Below are 19,280 nucleotides of genomic sequence, written 5' to 3'. Positions count from 1 at the left end.
ATGTTTTTAGCATGTTGGGGTTTTTTTTAGCATAACGGCAAGGTTTAAGTTTATTTGTATAGCACAATTTGTACACAAAGTAATTGAAAGTGCTTTACAGAATAAGAAAGACATTAAAATCACACAAATCAAAACATAAATAATCACAAATAATCATCATAAAATTAATGAGTGCAGAATAAAAACCTTTCAGTCGTATGCACAGATAAACAGAACTGTTTTGAGCCTGGATTTAAACATTGTCAGAGTAGAGGCCTGTCTCACATTTTCATGAAGACTGTTCCAGGTTTTAGCTGCATAAAACTTAAACGCTGATTCCCCATGTTCAGTCCTGACTCTGGACACCAGCAGGAGGCCGGTCCCTGAAGTCTTCAGAGTGTGAGATGGTTCATGTGGCTCTAACATGTTGGAGATGTTCTTTGGGCCTAGGCCATGGAGAGACTTGTTCACACAGAGCTGCTTTAAAGTCTATTCTCTGAGCCACAGGAGCCAGAGACCTGAGCACAGGACTTATGTGCTCATACTTACTGGTTCTAGTCAGGACCTGAGCAGCAGCGTTCTGGATGTACTGCAGCTGTGTTAAGGCTCGTTTGGGAGTTACAGTCGTCTAACCTACTGGAGACAAATGCACGGATAAATCTCTCCAAGTCTGGTTTTGACAATTTACCTTTCATTTTTGCAATGTTTTTAGATAGTAAAAAAATGCAAATGTTATTGATTTGATGTGGCTGTTAAAGTTCAAGTCTGAGTCCATTATTACCACTGGATTTCTAGCCTGATTTGAAGGTTTTAGAGAGAGAGACTGGAGGTGACGCTGACACTTTCTCTATGTTTCTGTGGGACAAAGATGATGACTTTAGTCTTGTCTGAGTTTAGCAGAAGAAAGTTGTTTTCCCAGTGAGACATAGATCTGAGTGTCATCTGCAGAGTTGTGGTAAGACACATTATTGCTGCGTATTAACTGGCCTAACGGCAGCATGTAGAGATTGAACAGCAGGGGTCCCAGGATTGACCCCTGGGGCACACCACAGGTCAGGGACATTTTATCTGAGACACATTTTACAATTTCAACAAAGTACTCCCTGTTTTCTAGATAGAACTTGAACCAGTTTAGTCCCGTACCACAGATGCCCTCCCAGTCCTCCAGTCTCTGTAAGAGGATCCCATGATCCACAGCGTCAAAGGCAGAACTCAGATCTAACAGGATCAAGACTGAGACTTTGCCTGCATCAGTGCTGTCATGTCATTTGTCTCTTTGATAAGAGCCTCAGTCTCAGTGCTGTGGTGGGTCTAAAACCTGACTGGAAAACATCAAAGGAGTTGTTCATTTGGAGGAAGTTAATAAGCTGTTGGTGAACAACTTTTTCCAAAAAACAGCAGATTGAGAGTGGTCGGTAATTATTCAGTATTGTACCATCAAGACTGCTCTTCTTTAGGAGAGGCTTGATAACTGCTGTTTTCAAAAGCTCTTGAGAATGTTCCAGATTGAAGGGACATGTTAAATATACAAGCGAGTGGTGACAGCAAACTGTTGAGCACAGACTTTAGAAATGTAGTGTGTAACACATGGAGGCAGCATGTAGAAGAACTCAGTCTGGTGACGATCTCTTGGACAGTTTTGTCAGTTACAGGTGCAAAGTGAGTCAGCTCTAAGTGTCTACAGGGTGTTATATGTGTTGTGTAATTGATGTCATTTTTAATGCCCTGAACCTTGTCATTAAAGAACACTGCAAACTCATTGTACTTAGATGTGGAAATTAGTTCTAACGGCAGTGGAGCTGCAGGATTTGTTAATCTGTTTACTGCTGCAAACAGGACACGAGAGTTATTACTACTACTTCCAAAAATGTCAGAAAAATACCTCTCCCTTGTTCTACATAAACTGTGGTTGTACATGTGCATCTTTTCTCTGTAAATCTCATAATGAACCTGGAGCTTTGACTTGCACCACACCCGCTTGGCCCTCCGGCACTTTTCTGTGCCCTGACCGAGTCATCATTCCTCCATGGCGCTTTCTGCTTATCTTTAACCATTTTAACCTTCATCGGGCAATGGTGTCCACAATATTTAAAACACTCAAAGTCAAAGATCAACAAATCATCAACATTAGAACATGAGGCATTTTTAAAGTGTATCATTTCCATGAACAGTGCACCTGTTTTATCATTTATGTGTCTCCTCTGAACAACTGCATAAAACAACTTTAATTGAATAGATGTAAGATATATATAATGCCATACATTTTTTAACACTCTAGGCAAAGCGATGACATCTCCATGTTAGTGGATCCCTCAATAGAAATGTAGTGCACATTTAAAATGTACTTTTGTAAATGGTATTTAACAGGAATCCATACATGCTGAATGTAAATCATAATCATCACTTAAGCACATGTTGGAAGGCGCATCACTCCGTCTTCACAGATTCGTCGCATTCCCTCACTGCCGACAGGGTAAGTTCCATCTATGCAGGTAAATGTGATGTGATCGTTATGGGGGGCGTACAGCTTTTGTTTTGATCCATGTTTGAATCGAAGATTATTTGGTCCCATTAGGTCTGGATTCACTGTGCAGGGTTCTGTTAGGGAGAACACAAAACATCCAGTTAGATCATGTTTTGTTTAATCGTAGAATGTCGGGTCAGGAGAGACGGTCTGCTGCGATTGGTCATTTCAGGAGATGAAGTTTATTTATTTTAAGTTTGAAAAAGGGTTATGATTAAGGTTAGGCTTAGGGAAATGGTTAAGTTTGGGAAAATGCTTTGGGGTAGTTAAAGCTGGGCTTACACTGTGATTTTGAACAATTTGAAATGTTCCAAATTAAACTCACACTCTCTGATTGAATCTCAAATGAAGCTCATGATGGGAGTGTGTTTACTGTACAGAGCAGTGGTTGTATACACTGACCTGCTCACACTGTATGTGCGACATGAGCCAGAGGAGGGCTGTGTGTGCATGTGTGTGTCTGTAATTCTACTTTTGAAGCATAATAAATATTAGACTACAAATTGAAGTGTTCTACAAATACAAATAGTTGGGCAAAGAGCCTTAAATTCCCCAAGCTTATCAATGACAATTAGAGAAAATTAGAAAAAAATCACAGCTCTTAAATTACAATGCCTGATGTTGGAGAGTAAACACATGTCTTACTGAGACATTTGATTTCCCCGGTCCATTCTCCGTTGAGGCAGGTTTTGTACGGCTCTCCTTCCATTACGTATACGGCTTGACATTGGTATCTAACCCGTGAATTCTGCCTAAACGTTTGACCAGAAGCAAGGAAGTCTCCATTTTCCAAAGGAGGTGGAGGTCCACAATTCTTAGTGTCTGAAAGAGAAACAGACCTCAAATAATCAATCAATTAAAAAAATGAAGCAAAGGTGTTGAAGGTAACGCAAACAGCATGAATAGTTTGTGCTATTTTGTGCTATTTCGTTGACAGTGTTGCTAAATCTCGACGGGAAGAGCCAGTTTTTAGATGTAGACAATCATGAGAGCTTGTATTAAAAGTTCCCGTATCAAAGTTGAACAAGCAAGTGAGATATTCAGGCCGTCTGTCAAGTAGTCCCTAATAAATACATTTTGTACAGTGTTGTTCTATTCTAACAGATAGTGATGGCCAACCTACTTTTTCATACAGTGTACTTTTTCATAGGTGATGAATTAAAAACCCATCATGGTACACTGTTGGGAAGCAAAGTGCTGAATGAGTTTCTAAAAGGTTTCAAATTAGAAGTCTGCATGTATATTATAACTCCAACATCGATTACAGATATTAAGGTTGCTTGAGCTTTTTTTTTCTGCAATTCAATGGGATACAAGATGTGTTTCTTTAATAAAATGCTAGTTTTAATTGTTGGATTGTTACATAATTCTGAGATATGTATTTGAAAGGATAAGTTTTTGTCAAGCCAAAATTCTGATCTGTAAAAGAAAAATATACTTTGTTTATTTGCATTCAATAATAATTTAGATTTTTGTGGGAATTTTGGATTTCATTAAAATCTTTCTGCACCTGATCTGCAGAGGGAGCACTTGCATACAAAACAGCATGATTTGCATATAAATGTATGAGACTTTCTCTTAAATTGCTGCCAGTTAGTTCAATATAATAAGTAGCAGGCCCAAAATTAAGCCTTGGGGCACTCTTTTGATTTAAGCTAAATAAAAATGTATTTAAACCCATCAGCTACTACTGCGTGGGCTCTGTTTGAAAGATCATTTTGTAACCAATGACATGTAAGATTGTCAAATCCAGTATGCTTCAGATGCTTCAAGAGCACTCCATGATCCACTGAATCAAATCATGTATATAGCATGTTGTTTGTGCAGCGTCTGCAGTGATGTATCGGAATGTTGTGGTAAAGAAGGAGCTGAGTCCAAAGGCAAAGCTCTCGATTTACTGGTCAGTTTACGTTCCTAACCCTCACCTATGGTCATGAGCTTTGGGTAATGACCGAAAAGACAAGATCGCAGGTACAAGTGGTCGAAATGAGTTTCCTCCACAGGGTTGCTGGACGTTTATCTGGCGATAGGGTGAGGAGCTCAGTCACACGTGAAGAGCTCGGAGTAGAGCCACTGCTCCTCCACACCGAGAGGAGCAGCTGAGGTGGCTCAGGCATCTGTTCCGGATGCCTCCCTAGAGAGGTGTTCTAAACATGGCCACTGGGCGGAGTCACAGGGGGAAAACCCAGGACACGCTGGAGGGACTATATCTGTCTGCTGGCCTGGGAACGCCTGGGGATCCCCCTGAGAGAGCTGGAGTAAGTGTGTGGAGAGGAGAGCGGGTCTGGGGATCCCTACTTAGACTGTTGGCTCCACAACCCAGCTCCAGATAAAGTAAAAGAGAATGGATGGATAATATATACCAGGGGTCGGCAAACATAGCCACGTGTGCCACATGGAGCACACAGAGGAATTTTGAGGAGCATGCACAGCAAAATTGTCCGAAATAAATATTACGTTCTGCTGCTGTGCACTCACTACGGCAGGTCACAGCAGAGGTGAATGACAGCTTCTGTAGCATTCACCCTCTTCCCACTCATGGTCACTGCAGCTTTGGAAGCTTTTCCATGTGTGCACACTGGAACCAAGCGGAGGTTGGAGCAGAGGAGCGATGCGTGAAGGAGCGGCGTGCCTTGTGTGTTTGCAGCCCCACTGTCACGTTTTTCTCTTTGTCCTTTTATGATGACCCACAGGTGCAAAGTGTGTGTGTATAGACTAGTTCTGACGCTGTGTCGTCAAAGTGCCACTAACAGCAATCACAGACTTGGCCCTAACAACCTTTACAAAATTAATACATTTCCATATTCTGGCTGAAAAAAGGTAAGGCAGAGGGTTCACCTTAAGATTCATATGAGTACAAACTGCACACGGAATAAAATAATAAATGCATGCATAATAAAATATAAATATAATAACAATATATCAATTATATCTTCATTTAACATTTACCACTTCAAAATTTGAACTAAACTAAGACTAAACCTGAACTAGACTAGGATTAATCCAGGACTAGAAGAGGATCAAAACATGTCTACATCAGGACTAAACTGGACTTAAACCAGCACTAAACCAGGACAAGTGTGAAGGGTATGAACCACATCACTTACTGGTGCAGGTGGGGAAGGTGGAGCTCCACTGTCCAGACCGGAGACACTGCAGCTGTGTGGAGCTGCCGTCCCTCACACACTCCACTGTGACCGAGTGTCCAGCAGGCACCGTAACCTTCATGTTAGGGTTAGAGGAAGGAAGGGTACACAGATCTGAAAACAACAGATCATAATATTGGGAAAAATGAAAAAAGTAATCCTCCACTTTTTGTATGCGATGGAAGAAAAACAAAAGAGGGCCAGAAAACTGTCCCTCTCTTGAGTTAAGTAAGTTAAGTCTCTAAGGTGTTCATGAGTCCAACATCAGAGAAGAAGCCGTTTTGTTTCAGTCGTGGATTAGGTTCGGTTTAATCCTTGAATATCCAAAACATTGCACAGTAGAACTCATTATTGTGTTTACCGAATGTCACACCAATGGAGATTTTAAGATGCTAAATACTAAACAGAGCGTTCATTCAAAAGTATTCTATCGGGTTGTTCCACGTTCCTTTGATTTTTATTGCGGTAGTTTTGGTAAAGCATCTCTATGGATATTTTGCGTACTTGCTTCAAACCTGCCAGATGCCCACGGTAACAGTCGTTCATTGGTGTTCCCTCATAAGCTCTATAGAGTTGTTAAGTGTGATGTCACTTCCAGGATTGAAAAAAAAATGAACAGGTTTACAATTTCCACTTTTTTTGTTTTTTGCCACAACACATCTCACGTTATAAAGAGATTGCAGTCGCTTAAAGCTAACAAGGCTATAAGCATGTATGTGTCAAACTCAAGGCCCGGGGACCAAATCCGGCCCACCATGTCATTTTATGTGGCCCGCGACAAGTTAAATTTAAATGTATGATCTTAAAATGTCAGTTTATCAGGAGTTACGCAGTTACACAGACTTTTTTTTTTTATATCTTTGCAAATTTGAGACAAACCATTTTGCTGATGTGGCCCTCGGTGAAATTGAGTTTGACACCCCTGATCTAAGGTTATAACTGTGACACAAAGTTAGCGTGAGAGGTGACTGGTGGTTAGTTATTTATCATTAGTTTATTGCCACATTATTTACACATTTGATACAATTTGAGGTTAAACATATGCTTTGAAAGGTATGAATAAAGAACAAAAACAAAGCTTGGGTTGGACCTGGAAGTGACATCAGAACTTAACAACTCTATAAAGAAAATGGACACGTTCACATGACTTCTGACATTTACCTAGACAGTTGGGGAAAGGGTGGTCCCATTGTCCGTTTTTGCCGCAGATCAGAGTAGCAGAGCCGTTCAGAGTGGAGTCCGGAGAGTCACAGCTAAAGCTGAGGAAGCGGTCGGGCAGAATGTACTCCCCTTCGCTGGGCAAACCCTTTACAGTGACCCCTGGTGTTTGAGGTGGGACGTCACAACTCAATGCTGAAAAAAAAAAAGGTAAATCTAATGTTTGGTAGTTTGTTTCCTTCTAATACTCTTGACTCCCATAGTGGTAGTATTGTTACTTTGCTGTGACACCATGACGGGGTGTTTACATGTATCTCTATGGTCGGCTCCATCGAATCTGACTTAAGTTGACTTTACATTTGAAAACTATCACCCCTCTCTCCATAACTGCTGCTGTCAGGCTCATCGTTTTGGTCTTAAAATGTTTATATTGACCCACTCGACATGAACCTGGTATTTTTATTTAGCTATTTTGTCAGTAAATTAAGATATGAACATTTATAACAGACAAATCAGCTGCCTTCTTTCCCTGAGGTCACTCCTGCTAGCATTAGCCACAGGTTTGATTGACAGCGTTCCTAAGAGCCCGCCCTCTGCTAAATCAGCGGTCCAGGGGGGAAGCGCCGTTATCTTCCACAGCTTTGCACCAGATTGGCTCTTTGGTTGCTATGATACTCGTGGACGAAATTCCTAATATGGAAGTCGGCTCCAAATTCGCCGCTCTAACTGCTAGCCTCGCTGACGCCACACTCCGTTAATCCACTTCTTTATACAGTCTGATGGTTTAAACTCAATCCAAAATAGATTTAAACAACATATTTTCAGGATCCTGTGATCAGTACAAGCTTTGTCCTGTTTAAATGTTTGATTTTCAACAAAAATGGTGTGAGTAACTAACTAGAAAAGCTGTTGGCTAATGCTAGCTAGTTTGTGACTGTAATTTAAAGTGTGAGAGACTTTTTTTGAGAGCACAAATCATTTCACCAGCTCTTTCTCGTCAGATCCAAGTTTGTGATTAATATACAGGTTTTTCAATAAAGAATAAGTTTCATGTTATATGTGCATTTGGTTGTGACTGTGACCCCTCAGTTTTGGGCTCTGGACTCTTGTAACTTTGCATTAGCTCTGTGTTTTTGTACTTACGTTCACATACAGGTACATGGTTTGACCAACCATCGAGTAAACAGGTCCGAGTGTCTTCTTTGCTGCCCATTTGATACCTGCAATAATGAATAAGAACAATCATTAAAATGGAGATTGCTTTGTTCATACTTTAGTTAATAAACATTTCATATTTTTCTAACATTTTTCTAACAATTGGATCACGTGGCGGGGAGGCGAAACTGTTCGACAAGACAGAAGTGCTAAAATCATCAATCCAAGCTGTGGACATTGAAACCACATTATTCACCAATGATCTGACCAATGGCAAGGCAACGAATCAAAACAAACCTGGAAATGTGATGATGATGTGATGATGTTAGTCCCATATTGAGGCGAGAGCTAGTTTTCCCTATTCCTGGGTGTTTGATGAAGTCACAACTTTCCATAATAAGCCAATAATATTTAGCCAAAACGACATCACCCACAGCGTTCAGCTCCGGTCAAATAAAGCTGGTCGAGACTAGCAGGTATAGGGGCGAAATAACAATACCAGGAATATGTAGAGTGGGCTAATACGAACATGTTAAGGCCAAAATGACGAGGCGTTACAGAGAGAGGGGCCACAGTTTTTTCGTGTAAAGTGAATTGGAGCCAGAGTCGATGGAGCCGGTAGCGCGCTCATGATCATTTCCTGTTTAGAACGCGGCTTCTAGCAGGTTAGCGATTTCCGTTTATATATACAGTCTATTTTACAGACTAAATATTCAGCAGAAGTGTGGCGTTTTAAATTTGTTATTAGACTGTGGCAGATCTTTACATTTTTACAATAATAACATGTAAGAACACTGAGAAAGGAAAAAAACAGGAGGTTTCTTGGTCTGACGTACCCTTCATTACAAATATACTTAATAGTCGTCCCAAAAGCAAATTCATCCCCAATGCTCATCAGATAGTATCCATTGGGAATGTCTTCTGGAAGTGGGCACGGTTTTACTGGAAACACCAAAGTTAGTTAAGACACTGGGTAAATTTACATGGCCAGTAAAAGTCAGTTAACCAGAATAATCAGATTACGCAATAATTAGATCTGATTTGGCGTATGTTTACAGCACAAAAGAACTCTGATCAGCAAAAACACCTGGTGACGTGTCGGTTAATCGGCGGATTTTTAGAGTAGCTGTTTGTTTCACATTATTTTGTCCTTTTTTTTGCAAACATTTTCAAAACCATAGACTGTATAAAGACGTTGAGCGTGGCGTCACAGGGTTGCGGTTAAACGGGCGAATTTGGAGGGATCGGCAGGAGAACAAGGCGTACACGGAGAATAGAAGCCCTTAGACTGCAGCCAATATTTACCAACTTATTAAATAAAACACTTTTGATAAGGTAAATTCATCGTTTGTGGCTTGTAGTGCACCGTTAAACCATTCAAAGATAAAACTGTACATACTTTTACTGTTATACTGTTTCTTGCTTCTATATTGTACTTAACTTTTGGATAAAACTCTCCCTAGCGCGACGTCATCAGTATTTGTCAGAAGAACTCTACTTCCTGTCATTTTCAACACGTTTTTTCTACCTTTCTTTGCAAATTCTTTCTTGATTTTACAACAGGTACGAAGTTAAAACAAGAGAATCCGGTCCTACGCGCTTTAGTTTGTGTTTTATTAATGCATGAACAGTAATAATCTGATAACTCCAAATATCAGATCTTTGCCGTGCATGTAAACATCACCACGGTTCACAGTTTACACAGATCGGACTCACGTCTGCAGACTCCCCCGGGTGCAGGTGTCCAGCCGCTGTCAGAGCACAAGAATCTGATCTGACGTCCAGAAATGAAGCCTGTGTCGCAGTTGAAACTTACAGAGTCTCCCTTCTGGTACGAGGTCTTACGGTCCACCACTTTGGCGTTTGGAACATTGGGGAGCTGCGTGCACTCTGACCAACATGGTAACAATGTTAAACTGGTTTCACAAAATCAACAATGGATTTACTGTGCTGAACTATTTTAAGCACAATGTTCTGCAGTAGACCGTTAAACGTATGCATCTCCATGGAGACAAGCCTAAAATTACACCAGCAGTCGCCTTTTAGGACTTAAAGGGCTCAGAATACACTATTTTCTGATCTATGTTATAATGTGTCAGACCTGGAGTTGTGTTTTGTTTCATTCACACATGTTTAACACAGAAACGCTGCATATTTAGGCTCAGTTTTTCTTGCAAACACCTCGTGATGTCATGTGGTGATACAGGAAGTGTACACCCTCAGTGGAAATGAGTTTGACGCCCCTGATGCAAATGATTCTAGTGAAGGGTCACATTAACAAAATGGGCCAGATGTAACTGTGCGGCAGGATAAATGTCACTAAATGTAAACAAATGTCACATAAAATAAATGTATCTACTTTATAACTTGTCAAGTAACTGTTTCTGTATTTATTACTTATTCAAGTCGCAAATATTACATGTCTGTCTAACTGCGTATATCTGACATTTTTAAAAGTGTGTATCTGGTCGGGGCAAACCTGCTCACAGACCTTCAGCACTGCCTCAAAAACAGACTTTTAATTATTGGACAATTTGTTGTTTTTCTTGCAAACCTGGCTCCGTGTTTGGTGTCAAAATGTCAACGTAGATTGTACTCTTTCACAACCAGCCCCGCGTCATTACACAAAAACATACAGGTTTTTCTTCTTAAAACATAAACTTGTATTCACCCTAACATCTTTCTTGAAACTGCCTTCCATGCCTGACAATTTGCCTCTTCCTGAACATTTTGGGATGATTATTTGCGAATATTTCTCAGCTCCACTTGTTGGGAAAATCTCATTAATTTATGGTCAATGCACACATTAAAACAGTATAGACTAATTTGATGACTTTATCTTCTCGCGGCCCACATAAAATGACGTGGTGGGCCACATTTGGCCCCCGGGCCTTGAGTTTGACACATGTGATTTGGATGATTTCAACCCTGGAACTGCCAATTTCTGCTGAACTAAAGGTAAAAGGAGCTGTTAACCTGAAAACTACTGGTTCATGACATCACAGAGTGGAACAGAACATTTTGAGCTTCGGAGATATAGACAGACTAATAATAAAGTGTGACTCAAACATGTGTGAATGAAACAAAACACAACTCCAGGTCTGTTTTTGAGGAGGTAACGACATTATCACATGGCTTAAAGCTCAAACGAGTCCATTTTGCATAATATAGGACTTTTAACAGTATCATTGATTTAACCAGCAGAAAGTTAGAAAATCATCAGTAACAGACGAGCAGATTAACCATCAGAAAACAAGCAAATGGAGAAGTGTCCCAGAGCGCCCCCTGTCCTTAGAACCCCCCATCTCGACAAGGAAAATGTTAGAGGTCAGAGCTGTGGAGAGGCAAATCCACTCACAGCAAGAAGGCATGTTTCTCAAGGTATTTTTAGCAATAAAACGGCTAAAATAAATGCGAGAAAGAGACATAGGTTCAATGCCATACTGTGTAACATTCCAGGCAAAGATGTGACCCTTCTTTGGAATGACTTATTTTTATTGGTTATAGAAAAACAGCCCACAAGTTACTCAATATTTCTCCATTTTTTGGAAACTGGGTTAGGCCCTTCTGCCAAATGGACCCGTTTGACCTGTTAAAGGAGCTTTTCAAATAAGTAGATCATAAAAACATTCCATATGAAAGACATAAAAGAATGAAAATGTAAAAACTTTGCCACATGTTGCAATGAAAAATATGAGAACCAAAGAAACCATGTTAAACTAGAACAACAAAACCAACAACGGAATCGTGTAAATGCTGGTGAAAATGGCCACTGCTTTTCTCGAGGTATTTTTAACAATAAACTGCTCAAATTGAATAAATACTGTTTATAAATAAATAAATGGTGACAAAGTTATGTTGCTATTATGAATATATTCTTAAAAATCTTACCTTGTGCTGAAACCACAGTGCTCCCGATCAGCAGCAGCAGAGCAGATGCAGAGAGGTCCATGTTGAACGACCTTCTCCCTGCAGATTACACAAGTATAAGCTGTGAGCAGTTTACATTAGCTCCAGGTCCCAGTGCTCTTAAAGGGCCAGAAAGCACTTTATAAACTAAATTAAAGGTGCACTATGTAACTTTTCTGGCGGAGGTGTCATTTCCCAATATGGAACCTTAGCCGATTTGGCACTGTTTTCTTCATAAGTAAAAAGGCTAACTTTGATGATTGTGGTCAAATATGATTGTTTTTGTTTAATTAACATGTTTAGATGAGTTAAATCGAAAGGTCTCAAACAGGCAATGCTCCATGTCTCATGGAGATCAAAATCTATTTCACTGATACATTGTAGCATTTGTTTAAGTCTGTTTAGTTTTCTTCAGACTGTCTAAAAACCTGTCAGGCAGTGTTTGCTAATCTGTGCATTTTGTTACCATGGTAACGGCTAAACATCCCTCCATTGACATAGTCAATGGAGGGATAAACTGTCCGTGCATTTGGGATGGAATGTTTGGTGTTGATGACATACTGTAGGTAGAGGTTGGATTGGAGACTGCAGCATCAACAAAAGTTTAAAAAAGAAACATTTTTATCCACTTATGATCAGAGGCGGTGCTACCATTAGGGAAGAGTAGGTGCCCGCATAGGGCCCCTGAACCTGGAGGGGGCCCCAATCAGTTGCCCTTTGGGGCCACCAATGGCTGAAGCCACAGGCCCATTTGATATTTTCTAAATAAATGTAAACATGTAAACATGATAGGTGACCAATGAGCTCCTTGTTTCACATGGGAAAAAAACAAATCTGATTGCACGATCACGTTTGGCAGAGCTAGAGATGCCACAAAGGGCATGGGGACAGGGGGCCAGACTGACCCATTTGATATTAGTTTACTTTTAAACCAGAAAACACCATCAAAATTGTACCTGACCGTCAAATCCATTTTTATCTCTCGAATTCCCCCGTTTCATGTTAGAATGGACTAGTCCAAAAGTGCACACTGAGTGGGAGGGGCCCTGCAGCTGCGGTAGTTTCAAAAATGTTCACAGCAGGTTTGGAACTGTTTCAGTTGAACTTTTTAGTTCATATATGAGACATGTGCATCCAAAGAACAACAAGGAAAAAACTGTAAATATTTAAAAATTACCACAAAAAAAAAAAAGGCTTACATTATATGTAGGGCCTAAACGTGAATTGGCCCTGGGCCTCCAGTCCACTGCCTATGATTTCTCAGGGGTCAAATGTGGACTGTTCTTGCAAAGTCCAAAGCTGTTATCAGTCATCAAAGCAAATAAAGTAAATAAAGTACATGAAAAGATTGATTGTGTGTTTTGTGTGTTTGCACAGAATTCCAGGCGGGCCTTTCCCGTAACCTGCCCACTGCGTTTGTAGCTGGTCATCAGGACAGAAACTCTAAAAAACATGCATTGCCTAATTATTCTTTTCTATTTCATCTGATTTATTAAAATAATAAAATATTTTACCCCAATTTATAATCATAAATGTTTGTCCAACAAAAGTTCTTTCTCTCACTCTCACACATATAATCAAGTTCAGTAATGACAGTATTTGGCTACGTTAAATCAGCAGGAAAAAGCAGCTCCAAAACCCACAGCAGCTTAAATCAAAAACCAAACTTGGAGTTGTAGAAACCGTCCCCACCGAGCACCCGCAATCATTACATACACTGTAAAAATATGTCAATAAATGCAGCTTTATCTTAGTGAAAAACATGCTTAAAACTGACATAATGAACCAGCTGCAGTTCATTCTTTCAAAACAAAATAATACATCATCTTCTGTCTCCAAATCACTTCTTTTTGGCTCTGTTTACTGTGGCAAATGGTTGTAACTGGCTAATGTGGCTCAAAGGGGCGTCAGGTTATAGGTTAATTGTACCCATTACGTGCGTAAGTTTTATTATCAATCATCAAACACAGGCTAATGTAGATAAATATTAGTTTGTTTTAAAATATTATATAGGCTACAGCAATAATAGCCGACATGTTTTTCTTCTGTAAAGTAATTTTTTTCCAGTCAGTCCTAACTGGAGGGTTAGGCGTCAACTCATGCAGCTCTAGTTCTGAGTAAGAGTCCAGTTTTTAAAAGGGAGAGACAAATGTAGCAAGTCATTAAAGAATACTGCGTTATTCTCGCTCGCCATTCCCTTTTTTGTGCCCTGACCGAGTCATCATTCCTCCATGGCACTTTTCCTCTGAACAACTGCAGGACCAGCCGCTGGTTTGGGAATAACAGACAGGTCAAAAAAGACACAGACATTTGAAATATAATATAATAAATAAAATATAATAATAAAAATATAATATTTTTGAAATACCTACTTCTAATGAGTGAACCAACTTCTGTTGGTTCAAGGCCTGTGATGAGGGCCCTGGGGGAACTGACGTTGGAGATGGATCCTTCACTTGGGTAAATGGTGGTGCTGCTGGTGGTGCTGACACATTGGCTTGGTCTCTGGTTGGTGCAGCAGGAATGCATCTCTCATCTCTCTTTTCTGTCACTGGCCCAGGACCCTGTACAGGCCGGTGTCTCAGAGCGTGGAGGAGGTTCTCCGTCAGCACTCTTACTCCACCTCTGCTCAGGTGTGGGTCATTTCCCTTGAACAGGTCCTCTCATTTCTAAAATAGATCAAAGTTCTCAATGTAGTGCAGTCCTCTGGCTACACATTCGTTGAACAGCCATGTGAAACAGCCGGATAAATGTGTTCATCTTCCTTCTGTCTATGCTAGGAAGAGGTCCACTCATGAATGTCATAGCTTCAAAACATTCCAGTGAAATGTAGACTTTAGAAAATAATAAAATATGCCAATACTGAGCCTTTTTATTATTTAAACTTTTATTTGGACACTTTCAAATAACTTTGTCCCAGATACATCAAAAAATCGTATCCAAGTCAAACCAGCACAGTATTTATGCGATCTTTCTTCATTTATAAAATCTGACTCATTCATAAGGTTTGAGTTTGCGGCAAATGTATTGTATTAAACTAGATTACATTAAATGTGACATTTAAAGCACTTTTTACCATTGAAAATATCTGTATTAAATTGTTAATCACTCTGACAATGGCATGTATCAGTATTAGATCTAATTGTAATCTCTGAGGTCTGTAGTCTTTATACAGAGCTCCGACTCTGAGTAGGACATGTAACAAAAAGAATAAGAAACAGTACCAGAAATCATCAGAATACTTTTGTCTTTAATCAACATGAAACATTTCAGCATGTACTGTACTTAAAGTGAATATGACAAGTTAGACCTCTGGTTTATGGACACTGGAGCAGTCGAGATTTTTACCTGCGATGCAACAAAACTGGCCAAATTGGAAATGCTCTGAGACAACAACTTTAGATAAGTGACATAAGCAGAATATAGCAAAATACAACTCTGGGAATGTTTTTGATGTCAGTTTTACGTAATATGTTTACAATGTTAGTGAAGTTTACTATTTTACTTCCTGTTTGGACATGGCAGCAGATATGACATATGTGGTAAAACCACAAAACTCTCACCTAGCAACCACACTTTAAACAAGGGCCAAAGCTTGTCTACACAACAGTGATTATTTGAGAGCTACAAATATGTGAAAACAGCTTTATTTTCTTAAATTGATGTTTAAACTGTTCTATGTACTTCAATGTAATTCCTTTACAAAAAAGAGTTTATCTGAAATCAAATTGTATCAACATCAGAAATGTTCTGTAAGTCCCATTCAATCTCCATTCTGTGTATCGTGTGGAGCTGGAAGACAAAAAGACAAATAATTATGTCATTTATTAGACAATTCAAGTCACATTTTAGGATGTGTAAAACACACACATATATGCACACACACACACACACACACCCCCACACACACACACACCCCCCCCCCACACACACACATACACTTTAGAATATATCAAATATATATCAAATACGCTTTGACAATACAAACCATTACAACTGATGCTCTCCTGGAGCCACTTCCCATTTTTGCATTCAGTAGTGCGATTTCCTTTCATAATGTAATTATGCCGACACGTGTAATTAAGTACAGTACCCGATGGGTACTCATCCATAGACGGAGCCAAAATCAAAGCATCGTTCACTTGATCAGGTGGGCCGCATGGCTCTGCAAGAGCTAAAACAAAGAAGAGGAAATGTCAAAATGATTTGGTTAACCGATAATCTAGAGTAGTCGGATCACAGTAAACACAATAAAGATGTAGCTTCTGTCTATGAAAATGCAACTATTTTGCCAGAAATGTTCCACATTATGGCATGAAAAATAGAGATATTGCATTTATTCAATTAGGTATTTCTTTAATCTAAAATATACCTTGAAAAATATTCTCAATGTGAGTGGGGTCAACTCTGCACAGATCTGACCTTTAACTTGGTGTATAAACACCACCTTCTTTTCTCCATGGAGACACATCATTTTAATGCCATACAGTGCAACATTTTAGGTAAAGCAAGCAGGTGGCAGAGCCTCCACCAGAAATGTTACATAATGCACTTTTAAGCCAAAGTCTAAAAAAGTAAAATGCTTTTCCTTTTTAATCTGGCTGTTAATGTCACATGAACTTTACTTTCATTAAGTTTGACTTACGTGTGCAAATGCTGTTCAGATCCACCATATTGTAGCTCCATTCCCCTTCTGTGCAGGTCAGCTCTTTTAGGTTTTTGTGGAGGTTCTGGTATCCAGCCTCACAATGAATCGGGAACGTATCTCCATCCTGGAATCTCTGAACTTCGTCCGTCACATTCAGATTTGGGATATGAGGAACTGGCCCACAATCCGTGTTATCTGCAGATCAAAATGAAACATAAACAATACAGTATTTCAGAATAGAGGAACACTGGGTACATGTGCATGTAGAAATTAGATAACTAGAATAATTAGATAACCCGACACCATCTCTCATTCCATCCTTCTTCACCGACTCTTCTATGGGCGTCACTGGCACTCTCCTGGTTTCACTCTTATCTTTCTGACCCCACCCAGTTCATTCAACTCCAGTATTTCCCCTCTCATCCATTCCCCATCACCACCAGTGTTCCCCAAGGTTCTGTCCTTGGCCCCCTGCTGTTCAGGTGCCCTCTCCCCTTCTGTCACATTTTCCGGAAACACCATATCCACTTCTACATGGATGACACCCAGCTCTACCTCTCCAGCAAAGCAAACTTTACACTCCATTACTGTGCTGTACTGAGGGCTCTCTCACTGCCAGCTCAGTACTTGTTATCTTAGCCTGCATCATCAGAAGTATAATACTCCCTATACTATAGACTATAGAATGGAATGGACAACACTATCATAATGCCTAGAGCAGGGGTGTCAAACTCAGTTTCACAGAGGGCCACATTGGGAAAATGGTTCGTCTCAAATTTGCAAAGATATAAAAAATATGTCTGTGTAACTGTGTAACTCCTGATAAACTGACATTTTAAGACAGTCATACATTTAAATTTTCTGTGTCACGGGCCACATAAAATTACATGGCGGGCTGCATTTGGCCCCCGGGCCTTGAGTTTGACACACGTGGTCTAGAGGTTTCATGTCTCATCTTGTATTGATGGTAAATAAACTTCTCCACATTATTATTTTTTTGAGTAATTCTCCTTGTCAAAACCTGCACAGGTCTGAACAATCAGAAATCAGATTACTGACATCAGATGTAAGGTGGATGTAAACACAGCCAGTGAAGTTGGCAATACTGACAAAACATAATATTTTGGTTCTCCTGATGACAATAGTGAAGCGATATGATGTATTTTTGGTGCTGAAAATATACAGCTACAGTCTTTTTTTCCATTTTAGTTTGTAATATCTTCATTTGCAGCCATATTCTGCATAAAGTTTCATGTCCCTAATGGATGATCTAACTTCATTAGCATATTCTGATTGGCCTGTTGTTTTGGTTCAGAGATGACAACTGAGACAACTGAGCTGATGAAGGGAGAGACTAAGTACTACTCAGTTTACCCTTACCTAATATATCTTATTTTGAACTTTACAAGTTTCATTTATTTATGCATTTATTTTTGCGTATCTTTAATATCTTCATAAAATGTTGTAATCTGCCTACCATTAGTATGAAAAGTTTTGGTCATTTTATAAATCAAAATCCAATCATCCAATCATATTTTGCTATTAAAACTAAAAATGAAAACATTACCAATACATTCTTGGGTGTTCCATCTGCCCCTCTCACACGAGGCTACGTCCCACCATCCTTTACCGAGCAGTTTAAATTTAGGCAAACAGGTGTAGTACAGCTTGTTTTGGTATTCATGTGAAAATCCATGGAGGATCTCAGCTCTAGGACATGCAGTTGGTTCTGGAGAAGGAGTGGGGTTTGGACATATGAGGAACAGTGTGATTAGTCTCACATTACAAAGCATTTTAGATACCTTTACATGTTTTTTCGTGCTTCCACACTCCAGAGTTACAGGTCATTGTAAAGGTGTCAGTTTCACCAATGCATCTGAACGGTACAGTGTCACCATCCTCATATACGTCGCTTGGGGGATCAAGCATCTCTCCATTTTTAAGGCTGGGCTGTGTTGTACATGGCTGCCCTACAGAAACACAATACACAAAGTGTGTGTTAGACTTACCATTTCACTAAAACATAATTACTATCATTAGGCCCGAGCCTGGGACAACGTCCCGGCGAGGGACTCATTAAAACCACGTCCGAAACCCGGAAAATGGCAAAAATCAAGTAGTAAACACGCCTCGACATGCCAGTGAGTGGTGTCTAAAATTAGAACTCGACGAGCTCTAATTGTCACAAAAGACCCCGAGAAAAAAATGAAAGATGACTCGGTAGCGCCACCTCAAACTTTGATATTCATGGCGCCAATGGGAGCCCGACTCGGAAAAAAATCAACGTAAAAATTTTAAACTCACATAAAAAAATAGAACATATCAGGACATGACAAAAATGATATTATGGCCCCGCCCTAAAATGTACAGGAAGTCGGCCATATTGGATCAAACCCGGGAATGACAAAAGTGCACACCCTCGCATTCAGGACATCTCCTCGCACAGTTTTCATCACAAACACTTCAAATTTGGACAAATCCCACTAAACCCATGTGTGATTAAAGATTATCAATTACATTTTGAATATGACTTTGGGTGTGGTCATGGTAAATTTTCAACAAAATCACAATATTTGGAATATTTCAATCAAATATTTCTCTTTCACACATTTTTTGTTGGGAAAACGCTAATACAGCGTTTATGCACATTTGTGAGCTGAACGCAATGATATGCACATCATATTATTATCTCACAAAGTGTCTCTCTAGCGCCCTCTTCAAATTTTATTTTCAAAAATTTGTAGAAGACAATCTATTTGTT

At 39.7% G+C, this 19,280-nt stretch overlaps 1 protein-coding gene across 1 annotated transcript in view; it reads right to left on the bottom strand.

The window, feature by feature from the left end:
- LOC117369904 (complement factor H-like) overlaps positions 1 to 19,280 on the bottom strand; it is a 40,214-nt gene that overhangs the window by 5,448 nt on the left and 15,486 nt on the right. The window contains exons 12-23 of the mRNA XM_055221553.1: positions 18,322 to 18,489; positions 18,087 to 18,248; positions 16,517 to 16,714; positions 15,860 to 16,045; positions 11,854 to 11,940; positions 9,679 to 9,852; positions 8,799 to 8,904; positions 7,951 to 8,027; positions 6,811 to 7,002; positions 5,611 to 5,763; positions 3,149 to 3,325; positions 2,385 to 2,577 (exon numbers count right to left, since the gene is read on the bottom strand). Coding sequence (XP_055077528.1) covers positions 2,385 to 2,577; positions 3,149 to 3,325; positions 5,611 to 5,763; positions 6,811 to 7,002; positions 7,951 to 8,027; positions 8,799 to 8,904; positions 9,679 to 9,852; positions 11,854 to 11,940; positions 15,860 to 16,045; positions 16,517 to 16,714; positions 18,087 to 18,248; positions 18,322 to 18,489 — 1,873 coding nt within the window. The remainder of the gene's footprint in view (positions 1 to 2,384; positions 2,578 to 3,148; positions 3,326 to 5,610; positions 5,764 to 6,810; positions 7,003 to 7,950; positions 8,028 to 8,798; positions 8,905 to 9,678; positions 9,853 to 11,853; positions 11,941 to 15,859; positions 16,046 to 16,516; positions 16,715 to 18,086; positions 18,249 to 18,321; positions 18,490 to 19,280) is intronic.

The sequence above is a fragment of the Periophthalmus magnuspinnatus genome, chromosome 4 (assembly GCF_009829125.3).
Source record: "Periophthalmus magnuspinnatus isolate fPerMag1 chromosome 4, fPerMag1.2.pri, whole genome shotgun sequence".
In the NCBI taxonomy this organism is placed as follows: domain Eukaryota; kingdom Metazoa; phylum Chordata; class Actinopteri; order Gobiiformes; family Gobiidae; genus Periophthalmus; species Periophthalmus magnuspinnatus.
Note: the sequence above shows the minus strand (reverse complement) of the source record. Positions and strands in the feature narration are given on the sequence as shown.